This window comes from Pongo pygmaeus, chromosome 8, assembly GCF_028885625.2.
Source record: "Pongo pygmaeus isolate AG05252 chromosome 8, NHGRI_mPonPyg2-v2.0_pri, whole genome shotgun sequence".
Lineage (NCBI taxonomy): Eukaryota > Metazoa > Chordata > Mammalia > Primates > Hominidae > Pongo > Pongo pygmaeus.
Genome location: NC_072381.2, coordinates 38387008 through 38409732, shown reverse-complemented (window position 1 = coordinate 38409732; position 22725 = coordinate 38387008). Strand labels below are relative to the sequence as shown.

Sequence of the window (22725 nt, the reverse complement as noted above, 5' to 3'; positions counted from 1 at the left end):
CATGGTGAAACCCATCTCTACTAAAAATACAAAAATTAGCTGAACATCATGGTACACATCTGTAATCTGAGCTACTCAGGAGGCTGAGGTGGGAGAATCGCTTGAACCCAAGAGCAGAGGTAGCAGGGAGCTGAGATTGTGCCACTACACTCCAGCCTGGGCAACAGAGTGAGACTCCATCTCAAACAAACAAACAAAAAGTAAAAAACGAAAGATTGAATATACAGAGTTTTCTCCAGAAAATCTTCAATTTCTATAGATAATTTTCAGTCTTCTATAGAATAAAATGAAAGATTACAAAATTGAAGATTAGAAAATTACATAGAGAGCTGGGCATGGTGGCTTACACCTGTATTCCCAGCACTTTGGGAGGCCAGGGTGGGTGGATCAACCGAGGTCAGGAGTTCGAGACCAGCCTGGCCAACATGGTGAAGCACTGTCTCTACTAAAAATACAAAAACTTAGCCAGGTGTGGTGGCGGGTGCCTATAATCCCAGCTACTCGGAAAGCAGAGGCAGGAGAATCACTTGAACCCAGGAAGCAGAGGTTGCAGAGAGCAGAGATTGCACCATTGCACTCCAGCCTGGGCAACAAGAGCTAAACTCCATCTCAAAATAAAAAAATAAAAAGAAAGAAAATTCCATAGAGAAACAGCTGTTTCTCAGTCTTCTTGATTCTGGTGCTCATGACAAGACTGCAAGTTGCTCAGTTCCACTGTCTTTTGCATCTGTGGTTGTGGTTGAAAGGAATGGCCTGAATCATGCACCTCGTAACTCACAGAGTGGCCCCATGCATTCCAGTTTTCTTTTTTTCACTTAGATTCTGAATTACCCATGTAGTTTAAGGTGTTTTGTTATTCTTCACAATTCTGTCTGTGGCTAATCCTATGTTCATGAGATTCATTTGAGTCTGGAACATGTTTCAGATGGCAAGATGCAGCATGTCATGATATTTTCAAAATCCATGAACACGGCTGTTTGGCAGTTCCACAGTAAATAAGTATTTGGAGTCTTAAGGTATTTCTTTTAAATATGCTCAGGTACTGATAGTGACACTGTTGAATTCTACTTGAGCCCTAAGGCACTGGGAAACAGTGATGGTTAAAGAAATTACCACCTTGCGTTCCTGCCTTACTGCAAAGAACTTCCCTTCCCCATTGACTTAGCTAAGACTCATGGATCCCCCTCAAAGGATGTCCCACCTATGACAAGGTTAGACACAGACCCCGCAAATGCTCTTTGTTTCATGAAAGTTTAGCTGAACTGCTTGTCCCCATGGATTATCAGGATAAAATGCTAATTATCTCGGCTTTGATATGAGCTTTACCATGCCCTTCAGGACCTGCTCATTAGTTAGAGACCCTTTGGACTGCATAACTTCTTCAAAGACATTTTATTTTATGCTTAATCATATAGAAATGTAATGATTTGATAGATTAACCAATGTGGTTTTCCTCCCTTGTTCTCCAGTTGCCCACGATTTCTCTCCCATTTAGTCTAAACCTTGGCATCTCCTCTTTCAAAGGGGAAGTTTTAACAAAAGGACAAAGAGAAAGAAAAGAGCAGACACTCACATTTTGAGTTTTAATAAACTTGGCAGAATGATGACACAAGAGTGAGTTTGTCCCATCCCAGAGCAGATGAGGAGCTTCTGAATGAGAGTGGGGAAGGGGATGGTGCTGTTGACACTCAATGGCAATCACATTCATGCAGACAGGAACCTTGAGTGGTGGGGGCTGAGGGTGCTCAGCGCAACTCCCCAGGCAGACAAGAAACTTGCAAGTGCAGGCACAAGATGAGGCGTCACAGTGAAACTTATCACAACATTCAGCCTCTATTCAGGAAATACTTCACAACACTTACCACGTACTTTTCTAGGCACTGGACATACCGCAAAGAATAAAGCTACAAAAAAATTTCTATCCCCATGGAACTTGCAATTTTGTGCAGAAGAGCAAATAGTTTACTAAAGAAATTAACAAAACCGGGCTCACGCGGTGGCTCACACCTGTAATCCCAGCACTTTGGGAGGCCAAGGCGGGTGGATCACGAGGTCAGGAGATTGAGACCATCCTGGCTAACACGGTGAAACCTCATCTCTACTAAAAAATACAAAAAAATTAGCCGGGTGTGGTGGCAGGCGCCTGTAGTCCCAGTTACTCGGGAGGCTGAGGCAGGAGAATGGTGTGGAGGCAGGAGAATGGTGTGAACCCAGGAGGTGGAGCTTGCAGTGAGCCAAGATCGCACCACTGCTCTCCGGCCTGGGCGACAGAGCTAGACTCTCTCAAATAAAAAAAAAAAAAGCACAACTGTAGAATGTTGGAAGGTGTCAAAAGTTATGGAACAAAATGAAGGAAAGGGGATAGGGACTGCTGAGGGGTGAGTTACAATCTGAATTGGGGGTTAGCAGGGGAAGAAGCGAGAATGTCCCATTTGATCACAGCCTTGATGCATGTGAGAGAACCTGGAGAAGAGAGTGGGCAAGAGCCGCCCAACTGGCTGTAGCAGGCTGGGTGCTGCATTACATAGGGCACATTAAGTGAAATGTGATGGCTATTTTGTGTAATCCTTTAAAATCCCAATAGAATTAGCACTGTCTGGGAGGACTACATTTTGAAATAATATATTCAAAAATAGTTATTTCAAAGAAAGCACAGCAGTTGCATCCTATTGAGAAATGGGAATATTGGATGATAGGTTAAGCTATAATTTTGTGTTAGAATATTGAAGCAAATATGGCTTGGTGTGGTGGCTCACATTTGTAATTCCAGCACTTTGGGAGGTCAAGGAGGGTGGATCATTTGAAGTCAGGAGTTCGAGATCAGCCTGGCCAACATGGTGAAACCCCGTCTCTACTAAAAGTACAAAAATTAGCCAGTTGTGGTGGTAAGTGCCTGTAATCCCAGCTACTGAGGAGGCTGAGGCAAGAGAATTGCTTGAACCTGGGAGGCAGAGGCTGTGGTGAGCCAGGATTGTGCCACTGCACTCCAGCCTGGGTGACAGAGCAAGACTCCATTTAAAAAAAAAAAGAATAATATTAAAGCAAACCATTAAAAAAATTGCAAAGTCCCAGATATGTGGCAAGACAAGCAGCCCTGTTGATGGCCATAATGAAGCCCTGTAGATTTCTCAGAGGAGCCTCCATGTGTTAGAACCATACCTAGGGCTGCAGCTGGCTAAGACATTCTCCGTCAGCCTCTGGGATCAAAGGCGGGGTGTTGAGGTTGTCTGGTTGGGGCCATGAGCCTCCCTCTCAGTAAAACACAAGCACAAGGGCTACATCCCTCTTGGTTTTTTGTAATGTAGGAACACAGGCAGAGCTTAGTGTTCTCAGAGCCTCTGAGATCCTGGGCAGAGCATTTGGTAAGATGCTGCAGATATTTCCTTTAAAAATAAAAATCCCCTGGCAAATGCTCAGGCATCTCAATGGCCACACCAGCCCTCGTGTGTGTACCCAACTGTCTTCATTTGGCTCTGTTCCCATGAAATTCTCCATGTGAAATCTGGGAGGAGATTGGACAGCTTGCATAACTTAGTTGATGACTCTCCTACAATCTTCTAGACTTCACTAATCTTTGAGACTCTTCACCCACTCATGTGACAAAGTCACCTAATTCTGTAAATTTGGGCCAGTTCGTTTTTCTAGATCTCAGTTTGCTTATCTGTATGCAAGAGGTTTAGTGTAGGTAAACCAAGGACGCCAATATGCCTGTCTCTCCAGATGTTCAATAACAGAAGAGAAGAGGAGCTGGGGGGCGGGGTGCAGTTCCAAGTCCCAATTCCATGCCTCCAAGATCAGCTGTTTGTCTTTATTCATCACCAGGCACGCATCTCCTTGATACCCTCAATATCTAGACATAAAATGTGACATGACAGATTATCTATGTGTTATTTTCTTCTCCATTCCTCATGACTTGTATTTCCTTAACTCATCGAAATCAATTTTCCACATTTTTTGAAGGAGAGTCTTTTGACAAAGATGTGAATTATCTACAAGCAACTGAGAGAAAGGGCTATTGTCCTCAGTGTGCTGGTGATAAATTGCCAAATGATGAATAAAAGATTTCCTGTGGCATCAGTTTCCTTGATGGTGTCTTTATTTTCTTTTTTTCTCTTGGGTAGAAGGGAATGAGCAGAGCAGCTATGCTTCTGGGTTTGTTTTGTTTGTTTTTAGCTTATGTACAAAAGCAAGCTCTGTTTTTCTTTGAAATATCTTTTTTCTTGTATCAGAGATGGGTTGTAAAAGACTCATTGTGGGTTCAGGGAAGAATGTTTTAACATGCAAGGAAATGTTGCAAAATTAGAAAGAGGACATAATTCCACAAAACTAAATAAAACTGGGGGAATTTTTAGGATACTCTGAATAAATCTGATTATTTGCATCCCAGATTTGTTTTATTTACTAAACTGCTAATACACACATTCAGAGGTGGTCCAATGCAGTACCACCATAGAAACCCTTCCCATGCTTAGCCACTGTTGTCATTAATCTCTCCAAACCCAAACCATGGTTCAAACACAGTCGTCCCTTGGTATCCAGAGGTTTAGCTCCAGAGGTTTAGTTTGGACACCCAAATTTGCTGGGAACAGGCCCTAAGCCTGTCATAAACAGGCCTTAAAGAAACTGGCCATAAAGAGGATTTCTGCAGCAATGTGACGTGCTCGTGATGGCTATGATGCACACTGCGAGAGGTTGTTGGTTTACTAGAGCAGGGCAAGGAACACCTGGCCTGCCCAGAGCGGAAAACTGCTCAAACCACAAATAGCATGAGCGGCCTGTGCCTTAACAACATGTTTTTGCTGCAGATAATCAGCCAGAGACTGTTTCTCTGCTTCTCACTAAAAATGCTTTGTTTCCCGTAAGGAATGCTTTTAGCTAATCTATAAACTATAGAAACAATGCTTATCGCTGGCTTGCTGTCAATAAACATGTGGGTCAAACTCTGTTTGTGGCTCTCAGCTCTGAAGGCTGTTATCCCCCTGATTCCCACTTTGCACTTTATTTCTGTGTCTTTGTCTTCATTCCTCTAGTGCCGCTCGGTTGGAGTCTCCACGACCGAGCTGGTCTCGGCACAAATCCATGCATGCCCAGGTCCTGAAGTCAGCCTTGTGGAGCCTGTGGGTAGGAAAAGTCGACTCTCTGTGCATGTAGGCCTGGAACCTGGCCAATACTGTATTTTCCTGCCACGTTTGGTTTCAAATGTGGAAACTGCCTATATGGATCTACTGCATTTATTTTTAAAAATCCCCTGTAAGTGGACCTGCACAGTTCAGGCCCAGATTTTTCCAGGATCAACCCAACAGTAGAAATCAAATATCTTTTTCATTGTCTCTTGGGATCTGTCTTTTCACCAATAAAATATGAGGGCTTAATTAATTTATCCCTAAGTCCAATCTAGCTGTTTATCAATGTCCTCATAAACTATTTTTTTGTTTGTTTGTTTTCCAAATTTTTTTTTTTAATTTACTATTATTATACTTTAGGTTTTAGGGTACATGTGCGCAATGTGCATGTTAGTTACATATGTATACATGTGCCATGCTGGTGCGCTGCACCCATTAACTCGTCATCTAGCATTAGGTATAACTCCCAATGCTATCCCTCCCCCCTCTCTCCACCCCACAACAGTCCCCAGAGTGTGATGTTCCCCTTCCTGTGTCCATGTGTTCTCATTGTTCAATTCCCACCTATGAGTGAGAATATGCGGTGTTTGGTTTTTTGTTCTTGCGATAGTTTACTGAGAATGATGATTTCCAATTTCATCCATGTCCCTACAAAGGACATGAACTCATCATTTTTTTATGGCTGCATAGTATTCCATGGTGTATATGTGAGACATTTTCTTAATCCAGACTATCATTGTTGGACATTTGGGTTGGTTCCAAGTCTTTGCTATTGTGAATAGTGCCGCAATAAACATACGTGTGCATGTGTCTTTATAGCAGCATGATTTATAGTCCTTTGGGTATATACCCAGTAAATAAACTATTAAAACACCTGTTGTGGGTTGGGCATGGTGGTCACACCTGTAATTCCAGCACTTTGGGAGGCTAAGGTGGTGCGCTGAGATTGTGCCACTGCACTCCAGCCTGGGCAACAAGAGTGAAACCCTGTCTCAAATAAATAAATAAATAAATAAATAAATAAATAAATAAATAAAACACCTGTTGTGAAGTCTTAAGGAAATGTGCCTGGCTCTGGCTTCTCCCTGCTTGGGTTGTTCAAATTATGCCAAGATAAGAAGCAGTGATTTCAATGAAAGAAAAGTATCTCACAGGCTATTTTGTTTCTTTCTTTTTGTTTGAGACAGAATCTCACTCTGTTGCCCAGGCTAGTGTGCAGTGGTATGATCTTGGCTCACTGCAATCTCTGCTTCCCAGGTTCAAGTGATTCTCCTGCCTCAGCCTCCCGAGTAGCTGGGATTACAGGTGCCCACCACCACGCCCGGCTAATTTTTGTACTTTTAGTAGAGACGGGCTTTCACCATAGTTGGCCAGGCTGGTCTCGAGCCCCTGACTTCAGGTGATCTGCCTGCCTCAGCCTCCCAAATTGCTGGGATTAGAGGCATAAGCCACCGCTCGCTCAGCTCACAGTCTTTAGTCTCCTCTTGAGAAAAAGCTTTATAGATATATTCTCACTCAGCTGGTCCTTTCTCTTTTCTTGAGGAACATTTCTGGTATTAGTTTTTACCACAGTACATCTGCCACAGTGACTGAGCCCCCGGCCAATAGGAACTGAATAGGCACATCCGTTGTTTTCCACTGTGCAGTGACCCATGAACCAAAGGGTGAAAATGGTGCCTGAGTGACAAATCTGAAAGCCTGATCTAGTACTCCAGAAGTTTCTTTATATCCTTTCATTTGATAGAAAGTATCCCTAGTGAGAATGTATAGATAATATGAAAAATGTAGAGATAATGTGAAAAAATAGTAACAGGTCCATTGTTAGAAATTTCCCACACAAATTTTAAAGTATAAAATGCCTGGCAAGAGAATTATTAAAGGGAAATAACACATGTGGAATTCAAATTACTCTTGGAGCACTCACAGCCTCTCTTAGTAGGTACAGTGAGCTAAACACCCTATCAAGACAATTTGTTTCTTTCCTAAATTTCAAATTATATTAGTGACTGATTTTATTATAATAGTCACAGGCAGTGTGAGTCAAAACTATTTCCATAGCCTCCGTAGAATTTGTGGCATTCTGATCCTTTTTTCCCTTGGATCTGATTTTATTGTTGTTCATTTTGTTTCGGAAAATGGGGAGTGTGTGAAAATCAATAAGGCTGTTGAATTTGTCTCCTGTATGTTGAGCATCCAAGCCGCTCAAAACTGCCCCAGGTGTGAAGGAGTGAGAAGGGATTTGCATTTCTGCCTTTCTTTTTAAGTTTCATTGTATCTGCTGTCAAATCTCCATATGCTATTTCCCTCACCTCCCATTTGGAAAATTCCTATATAAATCCATCATTTTACTAAATGCATTGTTTTAGAGCTTAACTGACCCAGCACTACATATGTTGTAGAATCCGGATGACTTCCAGCCACCTTCTTACCTCTGATTCTTAAGTCTTGTATGCAGCTGGGTAGTGCTGCATACAAGACTTGGTTTAAACCATGGCGGGTGGTTTAAACCACACCCATGGCATTGGGTTCACTGCTGGAAACATTAAAGAATTCAAGATTCTATTATGAGATTATTGAATTTTTTCAACTTCATCCAAGCAGACATAGATAATTGATGTGCAGAAATATTTCAGAAATTAGGTCAGCAGACATTCAGTTGTCAAGGGGTGACACCCATGTGTGCTCCACTGGACACTCAAGCCATGTGTATTCATTGGGTCTTTGTGAGTTTGACCCCTTGTTGAGAAGCTGACACAGCATTAGACAACTATAATAAAAAAGAATTAATTCATACTATATTGCATCATGAATCTATGGGTCATATTATTTGAAAATGTATATTTTATAATTGTATTTGACTGTGAGAGAAATTCATGTACCCATGTATAAGTATATACTGATTAAAACAAAAATATACAGACGGTAAGTTTTTTTTTGATTATGTGATTTTTTTTAAAACAGGAAAGTCACTGGTTACATTATATAATTTTAAACTTTATATCATAGATGGTAGTAAGAAGTTCTAGTATCTTTTCTTTCTCACAGACACTGAGTTCTGGCTAAATACATTACGATACAACTTTTAAGAAAAACATTACTGCAAATACATAGTAATGTAAATCTCAGTTAAAAAAATAAATCCCTGAATACTATGATCAAAACACTTTGAGAATTTCAGAGCTGATTCTATACCTCGAAGAGGTTTGATGACTAGAAAACTTAATTGCAATAAAAGACACTTCCACATCCCTGTTGACCTCTGCAGCCCAGTGATGTCTCCTCTTTCCCCCATCTCTGCTCACAGACGCCATGTGGACCATGGTTCTTAGGGCACTGCTAAAGCAGTCACAGGTAGAGGCTCCCTCCAGGGCACTAAAACTCCCATCCCTGGAGTGTGCAGCCAGTCTTGGGCAGCTCCAGACCCCAACTGACTTCACTTACTGTTGCCAGGAAAAAGTCCTGTTTGTGGTCTTCTTGCTGCAAGGGGTGACTCACAGTGCATGTGATTCCTCCCATCAGACAAACTGGCCACACTCTATGGATGGTGAACTGCATGTCCAGGGAGCATAGGCCAAGGTTATTCACATGGAGCTTAAGTCGAAGCCCTGGCTGAGCTCTTAGTGTCTCCCATTCTTGACAACAGAGCAATGAAGGGCTCCTTCCTGACAGTTCATAAATGCTCATTCAAACCACAGTGAGATTTTGCTACTAACACCATGTCTTCGTTTTCTGAAAATGACCTGTGTGTTTCTTTTCATAGACTTCACAATCAGGAGAGAACAGGTAATTAGGGTGGGTTGGGTCTGGTGCAGTTCTTTCCAGAGATGAGACTGGGGACCAGATATGCCTCCTTACTCTTCAAAATCAACCTCATGTAAAACATCAATTTCCTGTCTTTAGATGATCTCAATATGTAGCATACAGCTGCTTCTCCCTGGTCCTACCAGCCTCAACTTGGTTTAGCCTTTAAATATTTATTGAAATTATTACCATATCTTGCCAGTGAGTCCCCCAGGCCTTCCAGATTATCCAAAAGATTAATCCTCATAAATACAGACAATCACCTTGAAATACAGCTTCCATCCAATTCTGTCTGGTTTCAGAAGTGCTGGTGCCTTACCTCTTAGGTCAAGTGCAGACCCCCTGCCAGAATTTCAAGACCTCCTACAGCCTGTGCTCACCCTGTGTATCCCACACTGTGGGCTGCCAGGGGGACCTGGGACTCAAGGAAGGACACAGCCACCTTCTTAAAAGTGTGGCTAAAGGAAGTTCTTAATTCAGAAACAAAATGATAAAATAAGGAAACAACATTAGGAATGAAGAAAAATAGAAATAATAAAAACATGGATAAATACGATAGACCGGCCTTCTTGAGTTTTTCTAAACTGTGTTTGATGATTGAAGCAAAAATTACTCCATGGTCTGATATAGTTCTTCATGCATGTAAATTATGTTGTAAAGTGAGAAGGAGAAATGGGCCTACATGGAGGTGAGGATCCTCCACATCACATGGCAGAATGTGGACACCAGTGGGCTGCAACAAGTGACGTGCATAAAATGTCACACCTGAAGTAACAGAGGATCTAGAGAAACCCATACATTCTAAAACAGTGTAGATAAACCAAAATGGAATTTAAAAGAATATTACCTTCTCTCAGCTAAAGTGGAATCTGTGTTATTCAAGGCAGAACCAGTCTGACCAATCATGTTATACATTGGCTCAGGGGGCCATGCTCAGGATTCGCAAATGATCCTGTACCTGAGTTGTACCTGAGCAAGCTTGTGGGGTCCACCAGTGTTGTACACACCCCCACGTAGAGAACAATGAGAAGTTTTATTTTCACAATATAAGCTTGGATCTATGTAAACATTTTGTTTTAATAGTGTTTATATTTTCTGATGGTAAGAGTAGATATGAATTAGTGTCCTGTCAGTCATCTCACATTTATCATCAGAGCAGTAGAAGCTTGTTTATATTGTTCTCTCTGCATAAATATATATATTTTTTGTTCTTCCTGTGGTCTGGTCTCAGTTCCCTTATCTGCTGTCTACTCTATCCTGAGGCTGTTCTCCAGACATGGCCCAGCCCTGGCATTCTGCTCTGCTAGAAACATATGACAATGGTGCCAGAACTTCTCAGACTTCCCTATTAAGAAAAAAGAGAGCCCTGCTTCCCTACTCACCTTTTTGATGCTTTAGCCTCTTTTATTTTTCTCTCACCCAGGCTGGAGTGTAGTGGCACAATCTCAGCTCACTGCAACCTCCACCTGCTTGGTTCAAGCATTTCTCTGGCCTCACCCTCCAAAGTAGCTGGGATTATAGGCACCCACTGCTATGCCCGGTTAATTTTTGTATTTTTAGTAGAGACAGGGTTTCACTACGTTGGCCAGGCTGGTCCCAAACTCCTGGGCTAGAGTGATCTGCCCACCTCCACCTCCCAAAGTGCTGGGATTACAGGCATGAGCCACCACACCCAGCCTGCTTTAGCCTCTTTCCTGATATAAAAAAAAATTATTTTGAAGTAATTTTAGATTTCAAGAAGCATTCCAGAGATAGTATGGATGGTTTCAATATGCTTTTAACTTCCCCTAAGATTAACATCTCATGTAACTATAATATATTTAACAACACTAAGAAGAATTAACATTGGTATAATACTATAACTAGACTATACAATTCATTCGGATTTTGCCACTTTTCTATTATTATTATTGGTTCCAGGATCCAATACAGGGTACTGTGCCATGTTTGGTCATCATGATTTGTTAGTGTCTTTGACTCTGTGACAGTGTCTCAGTCTTTCCTGTTTTTCATGACCTTGGCACTTTTGCTGAAAACCAGTTGGATATATGTGGAGTTCCCTTGGTTTATGTTTGTCTGACTAGACTAGGATTATGGATTTGAGGGAAGAATGTTGCAGAGGTGAGGTGGCCTTTTCATCACATCCTACGGGGATAAGGCATCACTGGTGACATGAATCGCAATCACTTGGTTTAGCTTGTGTCTGCCAGGTTGCTCCTCTGTAAGGTTATTTTTCCCTTTCACCCTCTATATGTTAAAATTGAGTCACTAAATCCAGCCCACACTTAAGGAGAGGAAAATTAAACTCCACCTCTTTAAGGCAGAAATAACAATAAATTTGTGAATGTATATTAAAACAACCATGGTAATTAGTAAATATTCAGTTAAAGATACTTTCAGGCTTTGCAAATACCCTGTTTCCTCCTCAAGTTTCATCCACTAATATGGGTCCTTCATTGGATCTTGCCAACAGCCACTATCACTGTAGTGTTCTAATGGTGATTTTCTTTGCCCTCACATTTTCTATATAAATTATTTGAAATTCTTCCATGGGAAAGATTAGTCTCTTCCTTCTCATTCATTTAATTAACAATTTATTTGCATAGTATGGACTCATGTCTCTTTATATTTTATTTTGGATTATGACACGTGCCACATCCTTGTGTTTTGAGCACTTTCTGGCCTGCTGGCACATCAGGATGCTTCAGGATCATCTTATGTTTTCACTGCCCCAGTTCTAGAAGCAACCATTGCTCCAGAGATCTGAATCATTATATTGGAGAATGTTATTTAGAAACCAAGATTTATGCTCATTGCTTACGGGATGCATGTATCTCTTAGCAGACAGAACTAGCAATAGTGTGTCCTAATCCATGTATATACATCATCTATCAATCTCTATGTATATGTATCTGTATATCTGTCTATCTATCTATCTGTCTATCTATCTATCTATCTATCTATCTGCCTAACTACCATCTCTGTGTGAGTCTATCTTATCTACATATCTATCTGTGTATATATTGATATTTTAAACTCTAATCTGGCACCACAGGATTTTTTCTAGTCTTGTACCCTTTCTAACTTATAACTTCCTTCTGTAACAGTGAGGAATCTAGCTCACATTCTCTACAACTTATTCATTTTCTCTAGCCTAGTGTAAATGAAAATGAAAAGTAATGTCAGAATTAACTTTTGTCCCTGTGATAAACAAAATTACCAACTAGATACAGTGTTTACACACAGCTCAGTTTGTGTAAACCTTATGCAGTCAAAATACCATTTTCCAAAGTTAGTTTGGTCAGTTTCTTTTTCCTCTTGGAATGCGTTAACCTGGTTGGTTGCTTGTTTTAATAAGCAAAGAATAAAGATCAGTGTTTGTGGTGTAGAATTTGGTAGTGTTTGACAAACCTGTAGAGTTATGGATCCACGATCCAGTAGAGCCATAGCAATGATTATAAAGTGTAAGTTCTTTTATCAAGGGTACAGCAAACTTATAGGACCACGCAGCTCTGGCTACCACTTGCAGGTGAAAAAGAGTGGAGAGTAAACATCAAACTGCAGTTACCTCATCTGTAACAACTAAAAGAATGCTAAGATGATTATGAATACATGTGCCAGAAGAGAGAAAAATGAACTTGGGTTTATAAATGAAATTAAAATATAACTCCAAAATGGGAACCAAATTCCTGGGACTACTTATTGCACTAGATTTGGTACGTTATAAATAAATATGAATAGATCAATGGAATTTTTTCAATCAATAAATTATTAATTTTGAGACACCATCAATATTTTCAGAGGCTTGAAGGAAGAAAAATAGTAAAAAAAATGCATATTTAAAAACTCATACTGACTAGAAATATTAACTATGAAAAATATGTCAGCTGGGTGCAGTGGTGCACACCTATAATCCCAGCATTTTGGGAGGCCGAGGTGGACAGATCATGAGGTCAAGAGATCGAGACCATCCTGGCCAACATGGTGAAACATCATCTCTACTAAAAATACAAAAATTAGCTGGGCATGGTAGCACGTGCCTGTAGTCCCAACTACTCAGGAGGCTGAGGCAGGAGAATCACTTAAACCCGGGAGGCAGAGGTTGCAGTGAGCTGAGATCATGCCACTGCACTCCAGCCTGGCAACAGAATGAGAATCCATCTCAAAAAAGAGAAAAATATGTCTAACCGTTGAAGAAATATAGTTAGAGGTTCAACACAGTGATCAATAATCAGATAATTTTAGTTGCCTCATAATCAGAAAAAAAAACACATAAGGACAATAATGAACACAAATAACTCTAGAGGAAAGGAAGCAAGAGAATGAGGATTCTGAAAGTCTGTCCTCAGAACTCAATGGAAACCTCTAAGACTATCTGAAAGTGTAAGATGCAAAGGGGAGAGAGTGACACAGGAAATAAGGTCCCAGTTGTTCACAAGACAGGTCAAAACACTGGCATCAATTTATAAAACATGATATTTGTAATAAACTCATGCACTCCAAACCTGCCTGTAGCTCTTCCTCTGCAGATAGGCTACAGCTCTAAAATGATGCTATAAAAAAGAACACCTGCAGGGACAGAATGTTAAGTTAGATATTCAAAATGAACCGGAGGATGTGTCTTTAGGAGGGCCTGTATGGATATTTAGTCTGACTCCCTGATCCTTTAGTTGGGTTAAGTAGGCCCAAAGAGAAGAGTAATAAGGCAGTTGGTAAGTAGCTGGGCTGTGGTGTAACTGAACTTTGCAAATTTAATGACAAGACTCTAAAATTCTAGGGCTCATCATTTTCCATTCTGGGAAATTTGAATTTCAGACTCAATGCTGTTTGTTCTCAGGGGATTGGCTTTTAGACAGCGGGTTCCTGGTGAGCACGTGCTGCTAATAAATTAAGAACTGACAGTCCTTGTTTACTTTGCTTACATTCTCACATCCCCATTTGTCATTTTAGACCTCATTAAGTATTCTAACCTTAGTCCAATATAAGTTTTAAACATATATGTATGCATATGCATATGTAAAGCTTCTTTCATAAGTTTCCTGATTTTCTAGGGGCTTTATTACAAAAACATATTCCATGAAGTACATATCTCAGGCAGTCAATGACATTTCCTTTCTAAATCTCACTTTGTTAACTCATGCTTTTAGCTGCATTTATATCACCAAACACAGCAATAAAAGGTAAATTTAAAGTTTTTCAAACTGAAATCTATACTTAGTGTTTGTGGTGACACTCTGCAAAAATTTGAAGTCAGTTGAGCTGACTGTCCCCAGAAGGCACTCATTGCTTTAATAGTGAATGCCACAAGCCTAGGTGAAGTTCTCTCTACAAGAGCTTTCATACACTTATAATTATTTCACACTCTAGAACAATTACTAATGGCAAAGCAAGGCAATTATAGTCACTCTGCAAAGTGGGACCACAGTGCTGCATAGACATTTAATTGACTAGGATGTTAGTGTAATGTAATTTTCTGATTAATCAATATGTCTGGATTACAAAGAGTTATTTATTTCAGGATGCCAATATAATGAGTCATACACATTTTAAATTTAACAAAAGAGGAACAAATTAGGACTTCCAATACAGGAAAACTAACATGCTTCAAAGAGTAATTATGATTTACTATTAAAACTGATCCTTAGGGGAATGAAGTTAAGACAAATGGCAAAGTATAAAGTACCAAAAATCCATCTCTCTATCTGCACAATTATATTGGAAGAAATTGGCTGAGGCAAACATTTTGAACCTCCGTAGTTTATTTTGAACACTTGCAGCTTCCAGGGGACAGCTTGGCTGGTACATTATGATAATCTTTGCTTTATTTAAGCCACCAGCAGAGTTGCAACTACCATCCCCCAACCACAGTCTCTATAGTCTCATGTCATGTGGCATTGGGGTCCATAACCCACATTCAAGGGTGAAAGGTCTTGCTGGAGCCAGGGTGGGCAATAAAGACCTAGCCTTCCAAATACCAGGGCTCTGTGTTCTAATTATGGAATGCTTCTCTGATAAATGTGGTGTGGGCATGTAGGCTGGTCACCAGTTATCCAACCTCCATAAACTGAAGTAGCCACCAAGGGATTCAAAAGGGATACACCTGTTTTTGCAGACTAAAAGGTAATTGCATATGTGAGAGAATTTAGACAGCCAACATACCTGCCTAGGGAAAGACAAAGGCCCAGTAATGACCTGAATAAGACCTTAAGTTTTTACCTCAGGCTGATCTCCAATAAGGAACAGCATAAAACATTTTTTAAAGCCCAACAGGCCCTGGAGGAAGAGGGAAAATCTGCTTTCCAATTTCTGCATTATAAGGTTCAGAGTCCAGTCAACAACAAAAACAACAAAGAAGGCATAAAAAAGGGGAAAGTATAATCCACTTAAAGGAGCCAAATAAATCAAAACCCAAGGAAGCCTGGATGAGTATGTCAGACTTACTGCTAGACAAAGACTTTTAAACAACTGTCCTAAAGATATTCAAAGAGCTAAGGAAGACATGGACAAAACAGGAAAATGATGTCTGAAAAAATGTGTATTCCAAAAAGGATATAAAATTATAAAAGAGAGCCAAGAAATTCTAGAGATGAAAAGTACAATAACTGAAAATATGCTAGAGGAGTTTAAGAGCAGATTTAAGCAAGCCAAAAAAATAATAAATACACTTGAAGAAAGAACCATTGAAATTATTGACTCTGAGGAAAAGAAAGGAAAAAAGTAATAAAAACTGAACAGAGCCTAGGGAGTATGTGAGATACCATCAAACAAACAAACATATGTAGCATGGGAATCCCATTAGGAGAAGACAGATAGACTGGGGCAAAAAGAATATTTGAATAAATAATGCCTAAAAACTTCCCAAATTTTATGCAAAAAGATGAAACTACAAGTCAAAGATGCTCAACAAACCCTGAATAGGACAAACTCAACAATACTCATACTGTGATACATTATAATCAAAATATTAAAAGACAAAGAATACTGAAAGGAACAAAAGTGAAGTGACTCATCGCATACAACAAACCATCAGTAACATTATCAGCCAGTTCCTCATGAGAAACCTTAGAGGCCAGAAGTTAGTGGCTGAATATATTTAAAATGCTTTGAGGCTGGGTGTGGTGGCTCATACCTGTAATCCCAGCACTTTGGGAGGCCGAGGTGGGTGGATCACCTGAGGTTAGGAGTTACAGACCAGTGTGGCCAACATGGTGAAACCATGAAACCCTGTTCCTACTAAAAATGCAAAAAAATTAGCCAGGTGTGGTGGCAGGTGCCTATAATCCCAGCTACTCCAGAGGCTGAGGAAGGCAAATCTCTTGAATCCAGGAGGCAGAGGTTGCAGTGAGCAAAGATCGCACCATTGCACTCCAGGCTGGGCAACAAAGAGTGAACCTCCATCTCAAAAAGAAAAAAATGCTTTGAAAAATTTTTACTTGATGATTTCATACTCAGAAAAACCATTTTACCTCATGAATGAGACATAAATGAAGACACTCTCAAAAAAAGTTTTTAAAGCTGAAAGGGTTCATTTTTCCATAGACCTGCCCTGCAATATATGCTAAAGAGATTCTTTCAGGTTAAAATGAAAGAAAGTTAGACAGTAACCTGAAGCCTCTGATATGGTTTGGCTGTGTCTCCACCCAAATCTCATCTTGAATTGTAATCCCCATGATCCCCATGTGTTGTAAGAGGGACTGGTGGGAGGTAATTGAATCATGAGGGTGGTTTTCCCCATGCTGTTCTTGTGAGAGTGATTTCTCACAAGATCTGATGGTTTTATAAACTTCTAACATTTCCCCTGCTGGCTGTCATTCTCTCCCCTCCCGCCTGTGAGGAGGTGCCTTCTGCCATGATTTTAAGTTTTCTGAGGCCTCCCCAGCCATGCGGAACTGTTGAGTCAATTAAACCTCTTTTCTTTTTAAATTACCCAGTGTCAGATACCTCCTTAATAGCAATTTGAGAACAGATTAATACACCATGTTTTATTTTTTTTTTTAAAGGTAAGGTAAAAGTAAATACATGGACAATTATAAAGAATAATTTTGTTTTCTGATTTTGGTTTGTAATCTAGCTTTCTATTTTCTATAGAATTTAAAAGACAAATGTGTAAAAATAACTAGTAATCTATATTATTAAGCACACAATGAATAAAGATGCAGTCTGTAGCATTAATAACAGAAAGTAGGATGAAATTGTAGAGAAACAGTTTTGGGGTTTTTTTGTTTTGTTTTTTTGAGATGGAGTCTCACTCTGTCACCAGGCTGAAGCGCAAGTGGCATGATCTCAGCTCACTGCAATATCCGCCTCCCAGGTTCAGGCGAATCTCCTGCTTCAGCCTCCTGAGTAGCTGGGAATACAGGTGCACACCACCACGCCCAGCTAATTTTTGTATTTTTAGTAGAGACGGGGTTTCACCATGTTGGCCAAGATGGTCTCAATCTCTTGATCTCATGATCCACCTGCCTCGGCCTCCCAAAGTGCTGGGATTATAGGCATGAGCCACTGCACCCAGCCAAGAAACAGTTTTTGTATGCTATTTAAGTGGTATCCATTCAAATTATATTGTTAAAACTTTAGGATGCTAGATGTAATCCCTATAGTAACTACCAAGTAGATATCTAAAGAATATATGTATAAGTGAGATAAGAATCAAAAGTTTCACAACAAAAAATTATGTAAAAAGGCAGTAATGAAGGAAGTAAGGAATAAAAACTTATAACGCATATCAAAAACAAGCAACAGGAACAAAAGGCAGCGGAAACTTCTGCAGACTTAAATGTCCCTGTCTGACAGCTTCGAAGACAGTAGTGGTCCTCCCAGTACAGAGTTTGAGATCTGAGAATAGTCAGACTGCCTCCTCAAGTGGGTCCCTAACCCCCAGTGGCCTAACTGGGAGGCACCTCCCAGTAGGGGCTGACTGACACCTCATATGGCCAGGCGCCCCTCTTAGACAAAGCTTCCAGAAGAAGGATCAGGCAATAACATTTGCCATTCTGTAATATTTGCTGTTCTGCAGCCTCCGCTGGTGATACCCAGGCAAACAGAGTCTGGAGTGGACCTCCAGCAAACTCCAACAGACCTGTAGCTGAGGGTCCTGACTGTTAGAAGGAAAACTAGCAAACAGAAAGGACATCCACACCAAAACCCCATCTGTATGTCACCATCATCAAACACCAAAGGTAGATAAAACCACAAAGATAGGGAGAAACCAGAGCAGAAAAGGTAAAAATTCTAAAAATTAGAGCACTTCTTCTCCTTCAAAGGAACACAGCTCCTCGCCAGCAACAGAACAAAGCTGGACAGAGAATGACTTTGACGAGTTGAGAGAAGAAGGCTTCAGATGATTGGTAATAACAAACTTCTGTGAGCTAAAGGAGGATGTTTGAACCCATTGCAAAGAAGCTAAAAACTTTGAAAAAAGATTAGACAAATGGCTAACTAGAATAAACAGCATAGAGAAGACCTTAAATGACCTGATGGAGCTGAAAACCATGGCACAAGAACTATGTGATGCATGCACAAGCTTCAGTAGCCAATTTGATCAACTGGAAGAAAGGGTATCAGTGATTGAAGATCAAATGATTGAAATGAAGCAAGAAGAGAAGTTTAGGGAAAAAAGAGTAAAAACAAATGAACAAAGCCTCCAAGAAATATGGGACTATGTGAAAAGACCAAATCTACGTCTGATTGGTGTACCTAGTTCAACCATTGTGGAAGACAGTGTGGCAATTCCTCAAGGATCTGGAACTAGAAATACCATTGGACCCAACCATCCCATTACTGGGTATATACCCAAAGGATTATAAATCATGCTGCTATAAAAATACATGCACATGTATGTTTATTGCAGCACTATTCACAACAGCAATGACTTGGAACCAACCCAAATATCCATCAGTGATAGACTGGGTTAAGAAAATGTGGCACATATACACCATGGAATACTATGCAGCCATAAAAAAGGATGAGTTAATGTCCTTTGTAGGGACATGGATGAAACTGGAAACCATCATTCTGAGCAAACTATCACAAGGACAGAAAATCAAACACCGCATGTTCTCACGTATAGGTGGGAATTGAACAATGAGAACACTTGGACACAGGGTGGGGAACATCACACATCGGGGCCTGTCATGGGGTCGGGGAAGGGGAGATGGATAGCATTAGGAGATATACCTAATGTAAATGATGAGTCAATGGGTGCAGCCAACCAACATGGCACATGTATACATATGTAACAAACCTGCACATTGTGCACATGTACCCCAGAACTTAAAGTATAACTTAAAAATAAAAAGCAACAAAGTGGCAAAATTAAGCCCTGTGTTAACAGTAATTACTTTAAATCTGAACAGATTAACAATTCCAATCAAAAAACAATAGGCAGAATTAATTTTTTAAAAACATGATGCAACAATATCAATACAAAATCTACAGGAGACTTGCTGTATGTCTAAAGACAAAAATAACTTGCAAGTAAAAGGATAGTAAAATATATTACATGCAAATAGTAACCAAAATAAATCTGAGTGGCTATGATAATATTAAAACAAAATAAACTTTAAATCTTAAAGTTTAAAAGAGATAAAGGAGACTATATCACTGAGAGAGTCAATAGAGCAATAAAAGTTATAAGCATTTATGCACCTAATGACAAACCCTCAAAATATATGACATAAAACTGACAGAATGGAAGGGAGAAATAAACAATTCTATGATAATAGCTGGTGACTTCAGTGCTCTACTTAACAGTCACAAATAGATCAATCATATAGATGAAAAGTTTAAAAAAAAAAAGACTTGAACAATACAGTAAACCAACTACAGATGCACCTTGAGTTACCATGGGGTTACATCGCCATAAAGAAAGTTGAAAATATAAGTTGAAAATGAATTTGATATACCTGATCTACAAAACATCATGGCTTATCTGGCCCATATAAACATGGTCAGAACACTTACATTAACCTACAGCAGGGAAGATCATCTACCACAAAGCCTATTTTATAATAAAGTGTTGATTATCTTACTTTATTTATTAAATATTGTACTGAAACTCAAAATTCTTACAATTATAGATGCAAAAATTTTAAACAAAATATTAGTAAATTGAATTCAATAGTCTGTTAAAAGAATTATTCATTATGAGTGAATAGCATTTATCCCAGCAATGCAAGGGTGGTTCAATACAAATATATCAACTAATGCAATATATATTATTAATAGAGGAAAGGGGGAAAAACCTATACATGATCGTTTCAGTTGATACAGAAAAGGCATTTGAAAAATTCCAACACTATTTCATGATACTTTCAGAAAACTAGGAATAAAGGAATAATTCCTCTACATGACAAAGGGTATTTATGAAAGACCCATGGCTAACAGCATAATCAGTGGTGAAAAACTAAAAAGATTTCCAACTAAGAACAAGGCAAGGATACTCCTTTTTACTGCTGCTATTTAACAGGAGGTTCTAGCCAGAGCTGTTAGGAAAAATAAAAACATCCAAAATAGAAAGAAAGAGGTAAAAATATCTCTATTTGCAGATGACATGAACCTATATGTAGAATATTCCAAAGAATCCTAAGAAAACCACCAGAGCTAATAAACAAATTCAGCAAGATTATGGCTACAAGATGAGCAATTTTGTTTGCTATACCATTGATGAAAAATCCAAAAAGAAAATTAGGAAGTGACTCCATTTACAATAACACCTAAAAAGAATTAAATACTTTGCAATAAATTTATTTAAGGAGGTTAAAGACTTATATACTAAAAATGATAAACTGCTGCTGAAAGAAATTAAAGAAGAAACGAATAAATGGACAGACATCCCTGTTTTTGTATAGGAAGACTTAACAGTGTTAAGATGCCAATACTATCCAAAGAGAGCTACAAAAGTCAACAGAAAGGAAAAGCTAATTTTCAAATTAATATAAAATTACAGAGGGCACTAAATAGCCAAAATAATCTTCAGAAAGATGAATAAATTTGGGGTACTCCTACTTCCTAACTTTGAAACCTACCACAAAGCTGCAATAATTAAAACACTGTGGCACTAATAGATCAATGTAATGGAGATCCCAGAGGTAAACCTTCAAATATATGGTGAATTGTTTTTGACAAAGATGCAGAGGCCATTCAATAGAAAAATGATGGTCTTTAAAAAACAGTGCTGGGAAAACTGGAGATCTGCTTGCAAAACAATGAAGTTGGACCGTTACTTTACAACATTTGCAAAAATTAATGCAAAATAGATTTATGTTCTAAAGGCAAGACCTAAAACTATAAAGCTCTCAGAAGAAAGCATTGGAGAAAATCCTCATGACATTGGATTTGGGAACATGATACCAAAAACACAGACAACAGAATGAAAAAATTGGTCAATTGGACTTGATGAAAATTAAGAACTTTTTTGCATCAAAGAATACTATCAAGAAAGCAAAGAGACAACCTACTGAATATGACAAAATAATTGCCAATCATATGTCTGACAGGATAGTAATATCCAAAATATATAAAGAACACGAATAACACCACCACAATCAAAGAGTTAACCTAATTAAAAGCAAGCAAAGGACTTGAAAATTCTTTGACATTACTCAAAGAATATACACAAATGACAAACAAGCACTTGAAAAGATGCTTAACATCATTAGTCATTAGAGAAGTGGGAATATCAATCACAATTAGATACCCCTTTCTACTTAGTAAGATGTGTATGCTAACGAAAAATGGAAAATAACATGAAGTGACAAGAAAGTGGTGAAGTCAGAACACTTGTGCATTGCTTATGGGAATGTAAAATGGTGCAGCCGCTGTTGAAAATAGTGTGGCGGGCTAGGCACGATGCCTCACACCTGTAATCTCAGCACTTTGGGAGGGCGAGACAGGTGGATCACTTGAGGACAGGAATTCAAGAACAGCCTACCTAACATGGTGAAACCCAGTCTGTACTTAAAAAAAAAATTACAAAACGTAGGTGGGCATGGTGGTGCACCCCTGTAATCCCAGCTACCTGGGGGGCTGAGGCAGGAGAATCACTTGAACCCTGAAGGTAGAGGTTGCAGTAAGCTGAGATCGTGCCACTGCACTCCAGCCTGGGTGACAGAGCAAGACTCTGTCTCAAAAAAAAAGAAAGAAAAGAAAATAGTGTGGTGTTTTCTCAGAAGTTTAAACATAAAAGTGCCATGTAACCCAGCAATTCTGCTGTAAGGTGTACATCCAAAAACCTGAAAATAGAGATCCGAACAGACATATGTACATCACTGTACACAGGCACATCATTCGCAATAGCCAAAAGGTACAAATCACCCATGTGCCCATGAACAGATGAATGGGTAAACAAATCATGGGATGAACATGCAAAGGAACATTATTCAGCCATAAAAATAAATTTTTTAAATATAGCTAAACATGGATGGACCATGTAAATGTTATGCTTAGAGAAATAATCTAGACACAGAGCGACACATATCTCATGATTCTCCCTACATGCCATACCTGGAATAGGCAAATCCATAAAGACAGAAAGTAGAATAGAAGTGACCAGGGACAGGGAGGAGAGAAGGAAAGATTATGGTTGAGTAGATCAAGTTTTTGTTGGAAAAGTGAAAAAATTTTAGGTATAGATAGTATTGATGGTTATATAATATTGTGAATGTATTTGATGCCATTGAATTGTACACTTACAAATAAATTAAATGATATTGTTTATGTGTATTTTACCAAAGTAAATCATCCTCACAATTTTGAAATCAGGATGGAACAAGTAAGAATACTGATTTTTAGAAACAAACAA

The 22725-nt window shown here is 39.2% G+C and overlaps 1 protein-coding gene across 3 annotated transcripts in view; it reads right to left on the bottom strand.

The window, feature by feature from the left end:
• Positions 1-1569: 1569 nt before the first annotated feature.
• LOC129006811 (zinc finger protein 37A) overlaps positions 1570-22725 on the bottom strand; it is a 58783-nt gene continuing 37627 nt past the window's right edge. For all 3 annotated transcript variants that reach the window (XM_054436953.1, XM_054436952.1, XM_054436954.1), the window contains one exon: positions 1570-5115. In XM_054436953.1, the coding sequence (XP_054292928.1) occupies positions 5027-5115 (89 nt within the window). In that variant the 3' untranslated portion in view covers positions 1570-5026. The remainder of the gene's footprint in view (positions 5116-22725) is intronic.